This window comes from Brachyistius frenatus, unplaced genomic scaffold (genome assembly GCF_029030835.1).
Source record: "Brachyistius frenatus isolate BFR_SWC_R1_liver_20210118 unplaced genomic scaffold, ASM2903083v1 Contig_3, whole genome shotgun sequence".
Classification (NCBI taxonomy): Eukaryota; Metazoa; Chordata; class Actinopteri; family Embiotocidae; genus Brachyistius; species Brachyistius frenatus.
Genome location: NW_027210602.1, coordinates 9,794,321 through 9,803,803, shown reverse-complemented (window position 1 = coordinate 9,803,803; position 9,483 = coordinate 9,794,321). Strand labels below are relative to the sequence as shown.

The 9,483-nt window shown below is 41.9% G+C and overlaps 1 protein-coding gene across 5 annotated transcripts in view; it reads left to right on the top strand.

The window, feature by feature from the left end:
* The first annotated feature begins 6,141 nt into the window (after window positions 1-6,141).
* Window positions 6,142-9,483, top strand: part of tjp2a (tight junction protein 2a (zona occludens 2)) — a 29,610-nt gene continuing 26,268 nt past the window's right edge. For 2 of the 5 annotated variants that reach the window (XM_069705965.1, XM_069705908.1), the window contains exon 1: window positions 6,143-6,699. In XM_069705965.1, coding sequence (XP_069562066.1) covers window positions 6,593-6,699 — 107 coding nt within the window. In that variant the 5' untranslated portion in view covers window positions 6,143-6,592. Of the gene's footprint in view, window positions 6,700-9,483 lie in introns of all 5 variants that reach the window. The other 3 variants (XM_069705918.1, XM_069705902.1, XM_069705958.1) reach the window with 2 other exon arrangements.

Here is a 9,483-nt window from a genome sequence, read left to right as displayed (position 1 = left end):
AGCCATGCACACACGCAACACACCTGCAGAAACCAAGCCACGCCCACATACCTGCGAGAACCAGGAAATCACATTATTCGGATTTCGCCAAAACATTTGCCTCGTCCTCGAATCCTCATTTTGTCACTCTTCCTCTTCTTCACTTGTGGATTTGGGATTAGTCCGCAGCAGCCTCTAAAGAGCAGGACAGAGACGCAGTTTCACCTGGTGAGTAGCTGCTGAACGTCGTCGTGTTTTCACCGCGGGTCGCTGCGCTCACCTCCATATTCGGGCATTGTGCCGCTGCGAGCGCAGCTCACGGTTTTATTTTTGACGGTTTATGTGATAAACAACATTTATATACCGAGGCCGAAGGCAGTAGTTTGTTATTTATGATTATATCTGTGAGTTTCTTGCCGGCCAGTCGCCGCTTGTGACCGACATTGTGCCCAGGCCTCGGTGCCACTGTTGCCGTGTTCAGGCATCGTAAGGACTTCTTCAGCCTGCTGGGTTTCATTGATACTGTCGCAGGGAGTTTGTGTGTGTTTCCACGTGGTGGAGCAGCATTTTAACAGGTGTGAACAGTGGAGTATTCAGCTTCTTTATAGTAGGCCTGTAGTGCCAAACTGTGAAAATACCCCAAGTCGAGTATTCAAAACATTACTAAAATAAAAGTAGGCTGTGCTAGTATTGTGAGTAGCAGGCTACTGAAAGTACTATTTGTGCCGTAAATGCTTCCTGTCTGTGTTGTACTATTATATATGATAGTTTTTGATGGGTATTCTGTAGTTATTTAGGGTTGTGCTCATTTTAACTGCATTATACACAGTTTGTTAGTTCAATCAATGCACCATAAGATAAGATAAGATAAGATCATGTTTGTAGTTTCAGTTTTGTGACAATACATTTTTCAGCTGATCCAAGTGTTGTTGTTTTTAAATAGGTTAAGAAGAAGAGAACTTCTTTCAACACAAAGGAACATTTATTCGTTCATTTGACCAGAAACATTGGTGCAGTGCTGGGAACTGTTGCCTAACAGTATGACGGTTTAGGATAGGAATCTCAGCTGGGGCCCTTCTGTGTGGAGTTTGCAGGCTCACCCTGGTCCTGTGTTTGTTTTCTTCAGCTTCCTTCCATAGTCGAAAGACATGCATATTAGGATGATTTGGTGATTTGGTGATTGTTCGTCTGTCTGTGTTGGTCCTGTCATGGACCTGCGACCTGTCCAGGATGTATCCTGCCTTCTCTCAAGGTCAGCTGGGATGGGCTCCAGCCCCCCACCCTGTGATCTTGTTCAGGATAAAGCGGGTACAGATAATAGCTGGGTCGATTTTTAACAGAAAAAGACAAACGAATGTGTTTGCACAGCCACTCTGAAGGGCGGACCAATCAGCAACCGGTATCGGTGGTTAACCGTTTTTGTCCCGCCTCTCCGTCACTGTGATTGGACGACTGGTGACAGTGACGAGGGCAACGCTCGGTGACTGAAAAAAAACCCACGCTAAACGCAGAATAAACACTCGGCACCATGTCATGCTGCTGGTGTTCCTTAAAATCAACTTTAAAAACACACTGTGCTCAGGAAAAAAACAACAACAACTTTGGTGGACACAGTAGGTAGTTGCAGAGTGTCGGCCGGTTTCAGTGCGAGCTGATTGGTTCAAATTTACTGGAGATCTACGCCCAGTTGGAAGGAACTTCTGTGAACAAGTCTCTATGGAGCATCCCCAGACCCATATATTCACGGAGTGAAATTGGGTTCTGGTTCGCACCAGGCTAATATGGACTTGCCTTACTAGCAAAAGAAAAAGAAGCAAGTCTTATCGTCAGTTTAAAAATTCCAATAAATGTCCTGGTAAGTGAGCCAGCATTGACAGTACAGGGACCCCACATTTGGCAGATTGTAGTCTAATTGATTTGAATCATTACACCTGTGCTTTTCCTTCCTGTAATAATGTGTTATGGAAAAGTCTCCAAAGAGGACATGATTTGTGCTATAAAAAAATAATTTTATGAATATTTTCAAAGCTGCTCATGAAGGAGACGCGCTGATTATCGACCACCGTTTTATCTGAGCTGCTCATTTAATCGTCAACTTGCATGTTGCACTGCTGTTTTTGCTAAAAGCGAACACCTTTAGCACGGAGAGCTGGCTTTTGTTTTCAGATAAATTAGAAAATATCTTTTTTTGTTGTTGTTTTTGTTCCAGTGCTTTGGGAGTTTCTACTTTTCCCTTCCAGACCACTTCATGCTCTCTGATGATCCAGATTATACCTGTGGAGAGGATGGGCACTCTGATTCTCCTCCCTGTCAATCTCTCTGCACTCTCCTGCCACAGATTTGTGAGTGGCATGTGTCCCTCCATCTGGCTCGCACATGCATTGCATATGGACATTGCATAATGGCCTCGGGCCTCAGTAACGCAGCACCACAGTGCTACTCCCAGCACGTGGGGAAGTGACAAGGGGAAGAGAAGCAAACTGCTTATGTAAAAGCATTAAGAAGACCAAACAGCTCCGGCCTCATTTGCTCACCCTGTGGAGAAAGAAGAAAAAATAGAAAGCACTCTCAGAGTTCATTAAAAAGTGAAAACATGCAGTGACAAAAGAATTAGCTGGAAGAGTGAATCACCCTCCCTCTTCTTTCATAATTAATTATGTGAGCTGCTTTAAAAAGCAAAATCCCTGACCATGGAGGGGTTAGATGCACATCAAATGCTCAGTTTAACTCTGTAAGCTGATTCGTATTTGACACGGTTTGACAAAAACATTATTGAAGGCAGCAATTTGAATACTTTATAATATCCAGATGTAACAAGTGTTTGTAGCTGCTGTTTCAAAATGGGCCCAAATTTAGCTGTTTAAACTAAAGTGCTCTTTAAAAAAAATATTTTCAAATTTGCACTTGTATTAAATGGGATTTTGGTGTTTATTGTGATCGCAGGCCTCTTCAGTCTTCATGTGCTTTCAGCAACACGATGAACTCGATGTTGTTCCAGATGAGCAGACCAGCGCTTTGATGTGTGAAAGGGGAGGTCACAGCAAAGTTTTAACACAGTACAACATTTCCTGTTATGTAAAACATCAAATCTTAGATAGGAAGTAGCTACACGTAACTGTTCTGTAGCCATCCGTGGAAACTCAACAAGATATTGTGAATATGAAGTTGCAACAGGACTGCAAATAATAACTATTTTATTGTCGATTAATCTGTTGATTATCTTCTGATTAAGTTATTGGTCTAACATTAGAAAACATTGAAAAATGGCCATTTCAAATTCCTTGAGCACACACAGTGATATTGTTATCTATTATATTATTAATTATCATATCAGTAAATGTCTTGCTTTGTCTGACCAACAGTCCAAACCCCCCAAAATCCTCACTTGGGTCGGTTGAGAGATGAACTGTGTCTCTCAGCCCATTAATCAAATCTTTTACTAATTGTTCAGTGGAATTATTTTAGCTTTCAGGTTTGATGTTGTTGAGTTCAGAAGCTGATGACGGTGTTTATTTGGTAGTTATGCAGAATTATGTCTGTGGTGAAATGCTGACTAAAGGCTATTGTTGCATTTAAAAAGTTTTTATGTGAAATTAGTTTGCAAAAAATGGCTCGCGTCTAGTTCAACCCACAGACACTGAGTGATATTGTCATACACTTGGACATATTTGTGCTCACCTGGTGAATGCGAGTCCAATATTCTCTCTCCTTTTCACTTTCTTTCTGTCTTCAACAATTCCTGAGGTAGATATCTGGCTGATTTATCATCGACACATAAACTGTGATTATTGTCTCATTGACTGGAAACCAAACACAAACTTTATAAAATGTAATTGTTGCAATTTGCTATGGACAGTGACCAGGAAAGTGTGTTTGAAGGGATTATCTGATATTTTGCTGACACGCACTGTTTGTGAGGTTTGATTCCACTCTGAATTGTTTGGTGAATATAAAACTAAACCCAGCAAGCTTGTCTGAGCACAAAGAAGCAGCTAAAGCCTTCCTGTGTCCACACATAACAAAATCCCCGACACGAACCTCTAAATTGGAGGAATTCAATCGCCTTGATTCTGTAATCTGTATAAAAATAGAGGTGTAAAAATGCCACATGGTGGGCGTTATCTAGCAAACTGTTACCTGGAGTCTTTTTGTTGCTTTTAGGTTGCCAGCCAAGACCGTAGGCAGTGACCGGCCCTAAGAAATAGTTTGCCAAATAATCAGCCTTTAAAACTAGAAACGATCCTCGTCTCATCTTCACTCATCAAACTTCAGGTGTGCGCTGGTCTGATTGTGTAACTTTGCGTGTTTGTGCACATACTGGTCAGTGTGGTGTTTGTAATCTTCCAGATGCACACACACACGTACACGCTGTTGTCTGGATGCAGTCAGTGTTGGATCAGTGTTCCCTGGGAGATTACTGTAAGGTGTTGGATTATGGTAAAACCAGGGAAAAGAAGCAGTGTGCAGAGCTCCGTATCTTAAACTCGGTTATAACACTGTTCATGTCAAAGGTGCCTGGTGGCTTCCAGGAGAGAGAGAGTGATATGCCAGCGCGAGTTTTCAGTCAGAAGGGACGTCTGACGGCCTAAAATATAATCTTCTAAAATACAGCACACACTTAAACTGATAGTGATATTTTTTAGTTGGTTTAAATGTTTAGTTGCTGACCCTGTCCACAGCAGTACACGGCTTAACTTGGTGCTGGTACAGCTGCCTGCTTATTCAAACTGGGGAGGTGCTGACCCCTATCTACTGCAGTTTACACACTGACTATGGTTTAGTACCACATAACAACTCCACTTCCTAGCTATCCCTTTAAAAAGAAACTCCCTCCTTTTTCTGCCTCTCCCTTTGTGTTGTTTTTTATAGCAATTTTAAAAATAGAGGCTTGTTATTTTTGTGCCCCCCCCCCCCCCCACACGGCCCCCCTTCTGCTGTACTTCTGGCAGGTTTCGGCCCCTCTTGAGTGCCGAGGGATTTCTCCTGCTCAGTGAAATCTGCAGCGGCTCTCATGGCACAGCCATCCAGAGCCGTAATCCAGACGTCCAAGCTGCTTGAATATAAATCCTGTCCAGAGTTTACATTGGCTGGCAACTCATCAAGAGGCCACAAAGATTATTTATTTATTTCAAACCTCTCAGGACATGGCAGCCTGCTGTCATCTGGTGACTCGGGGAGGACAAGATACAGACATTTAATCTGTGCGGCAGCGTGGCGTGCTCTCCGGGGGTTTACAGGAGGGCAGTATCAGGGAGAGGGAGTTGGGGATCCATCATGGAAGTTAATTCAGGAAAGAAAAAAAAACACTGAAAGATTGCAAACTCCATGTTGAACAGTTACCAGTGTAAAAATCAATATCTGAAGGCATGCAGAGTCACGATAGTGAAGTTACATGCAGATCTTTGAGCTGCAAACTGCAAGTCGAGGCATCGTCTGACAACGGATCTTTGTGGAAATTGGAAGAAAAGATTCCTGGCTTTCAGTTTAGTCTTGTGAAATTCAGCCATGGTGACTTGTGGCAGCTTGTTGTGTTGCAGCGATGTGAAATCCTCGATCAGTTTATGGCAGATTTTTATGGCACATTACATCTGCAAATGTCTGCGTAAAAAACAAGTGTGGAACATTTTTCCCGCTGATGCAAACTCCAAACCTACGGATGCATGGATTAGCTGAATTTGATATTGTATGTTTTTATTATTGAGAGCACATGTCATTTAAAGGACAAAAAACGACAATCAACTGAACCCTTTAACGAGCCAAGAATGTATATCCAGCTCATGACACGTCTAATTCCTCTCTGCCGCAAAGCGTCATTGTTGTTAAAGAACAAACAAAAGAAACACAGGCATTGCTCTGAAAACGTGTTTTGGTAATCAAATCTGTCCCTGCGTGCACTTAAATCTTCAATTGCAGAGTGACTAAAGCTTAAAGTTGTTTCGTAGTAGTAGTTGTCATTAACAGTCTTCCGTTGGGGTGGAGGGGTGCATGAGGATGTGTGGGTGAAGTAGATGGGTCTGTGTGGGTGTAAATGGTGAGAAGACTAAGCCTGGATGGGGGATTATAGAGGAAGGGGGCGGGTAGCATACATGATCTGTCAGAGCTTAGTACCACAATTATCCCAGCGGCTGCAGCTGCAGCAGCAGTGACAGCAGCAGCGGCAGCAGTGGCAGCAGCAGCAGTGGCGGTAGTGGCGGCAGAAGCTGCGTTTTCATTAGTGTAATATCCAGAGAAGCTTCAGAATTATGTAAGAGTGACGTGCTGTGATCCCCTCTCGGCCAGCCCACCGCCTGGCAGGAACGTGGCCGTTTGTTTTCCTTTTATCCTCCGTCGCTCAGAAAAGCCAAAAGGACATCTGTGAGAGTCGGCGGTCGGGGACAGGACTCGTAGTAGCCACGCCACGGGCACCTCGCCGCTCCGGGTGATTGAATCTGTGCCTCGTTGCCACGGAGAAACTGATGCACAAGAAGGGACACGTTGATGATGCCAAAGGAAATAAGTAGACATTCGGAGATGTTGAATCGTGGTCGTGATGTTGCACGTTGTTGGGAGACGGCTGGAGCAGCAGTCAGAGCGATGAGGTGCGTGTGAGACTCTTTTAGAGGAGAGTTAAAAGATGAAGTTTAAGAAGTTCATCACGATCATGCAGGCGGCGATGGGGATCGTACCCCTGAACAAACGGGAGCTTCTGCCGCCCGGCAGGAAACTATGGAGACCCCCGGGGTGAGTGTGATCACTGGGTGTCTGTGTGTCCGTGTCGTGCATGAAGTGGACATTGTAACTCCGCTGTGTACGTTCATTTCTAACAGATTTATTTCCGCAGTGATAATACATCTAGTGGTGTCTGGTCATGCAGATAGTTTTGGTTTTATTTATTCAGTTTTTTTGTGTGTTTTTTTTGCTTTCAGTCTCCCAGGAAGGTGAATTGAGTTTTGTTTATGGTGACAGTGACTTCAGCGTAAACAATGTTCCACTTACTCTGGTGACCCACACAGCTTTGACTGCAGTAAGACATATTCTTTTTTAGTTTAAATGTGTTTAGTGAATTTGTACATCGTGGTTGTGTTCTGTGGTGGGCAGTAAAATGTTTTTTTTTCATGGATAGATATAGTTTATTAATCCAACGAAGAGAAATTGCTTTTTTGTTTTTAAACGGAGTACTTTATTTACAGTCTTGAATAGATTTTACAATCCTTTAAGTTTAATTATTGCATTTCTTGATCACTAAGCACCCAGCAGCTACAATTAACATACAAATCTATTTTTAAACACATAAGCTGTGTCATGTTTCAAGACAGCCTTACGTTTGTTATCTCACTCATTACATTTTGTCCCTTTAATTTGTTGTTGTTTACATTGCTCTTTTTTTCTGTATAAAGTTTTTCTTATAATCTGTCCTTCAATTGTGCGTCTTGTAGTTTACATAATAGATTAAAAAAAACAACCATCCTTTTACACTGTTCAAATTACATACGGGCTAATTGTTCTGTTCATTTACAGCTGCATTCTATTCGTACTATTCATTTTGTACATTGGTTTGTTAACTTTGTATATCAGTTACATCCCTCTGACCTCACTAACATGGTTTTCTGCTATAGTCTTCTCATTCATTCCTCCTTATATAAATCTATGTGCAGTTTGCTGTACTGTGTGTAGTCACATCCGAGTTAAAGATAATGTGGTTTAAATAATCATACTAGAGCTTATAACACTGACACATTAATGCCAAAAAAAACCATGAAACCATGTAAGAACTATAGAAATACTACTGCCCAACCAAGTGAAACTAGAATTTAAGTGATGTTAATTTGATGAACTGTGTCAACTGCAAGGCACGTAAAATATAATCTCTAATACCTCAGTTTGACATAGTTATTGAACAAAGGTTCGCCGTTAATAGGATTTGGATGGTTTGAATTTTTATTCATGACCATTGTTGCCAATATGATGCGCAAGTTTTGGTCCCGAGGTGATCTGTAGACTGAAAAATGTTGGAATCCTTCGTTATCAGTTGTAATCCTTTTTAACAGCACGTGTAGTGACGTGTGCGTTGCGTTGCGTTTCCTGTGCCTGCTTCACTTTAAAAGTCATCCCATGCTTTACCAGTTAAAGTATTTAATGTCAAGCAGCAGGAAATGTTGGATTAGAACTACAAACCTTATTTCTGGAAAAGGTGAGACATTTTGTAAAATGTATTAAAAACAAGAATCTGTGATTTGTTAATTCTCTTGAATCTTTATTTAAGTGACAAAAGTACAAATAAGATTTCTAATGTCTTCATTCAATAATTTATTTGTAGTTTGTCAATATAAAAATCTGAATTTGATTCCTGCAACATACTCAAGACAGTGGAAAAATAGGAGTGAAAGGTTCATGGAAGATTCAAGTTTCTCCGTTTTCTAAAGTTCCACAACAAGCAGGTGAGTTGGTAACTGACAGTATCATGATTGGGTTTAAAAGGAGCTTAAACCAAAACCTCAGTCTTTGGGTCGTGGCTCACCACTTTTTGCCCAACTTCTTGGACAGTTGTCAAACAGTTCAAAAAGAACATTTCTCAAAATAAGATTGCCCAGAATTCCTGTCTTTCACAAGAGAAATCCCAACAGTGCATCTGGAAAGTATTCACAGCGCTTCACTTTTTCCACATTTTGTTGTTACAGCCTTATTCCAAAATGGATTAAATTCATTTTTTTCCTCAAAATTCTGCACACATAATATTAACGTGGAAAAAGTTGTTTTGAAATTTTTGCAAATCTATTAAAAATAACAAAATAAAAAATCACATGTACATAAGTATTCACAGCCTTTGCCATGACACTCAAAATTGAGCTCAGGTGCATCCTGTTTCCACTGATCATCCTTGAGATGTTTCTACAACTTGATTGGAGTCCACCTGGTAAATTCAGCTGATTGGACATGATTTAGAAAGACATACACCGTCTTTATAAGGTCCAACAGTTGACAGTGCATGTCAGAGCACAAACCAAGACATGAAGTCCAAGGAATTGTCTTTAGACCTCCGAGACAGGATTGCATCGAGGCACAGATCTGGGGAAGGGTACAGAAACGTTTCTGCAGCATTGAAGGTCTCAATGAGCACAGTGGCCTCCATCATCTGTAAATGGAAGAAGTTTGAACCACCAGGACTCTTCCTAGAGTCGGCCGCCCGGCCAAACTGAGCGATCGGGGGAGAAGGGCCTTAATCAGGGAGGTGACCAAGAACCCGATGGTCACTCTGACAGAGCTCCAACATTGCTCTGTGAAGAGAGGAGAACCTTCCAGAAGGACAACCATCTCTGCAGCACTGAATACTTTCCGGATGCACTGTACATCATTAACATTGAGAAATCCTGCTGGGTTCTTTGGGCCTGAGCTCATCTCAGATGGTCCGATCAACAGTGGAAACGTGATGAGGTCAGATGAGTCCAAGTTTCAGATTGTTTCTGGATAAAACCAGACGTTAAGTTCTTGGTGCCAAACACATAAGGGCCTGTCCAGACTGTTATC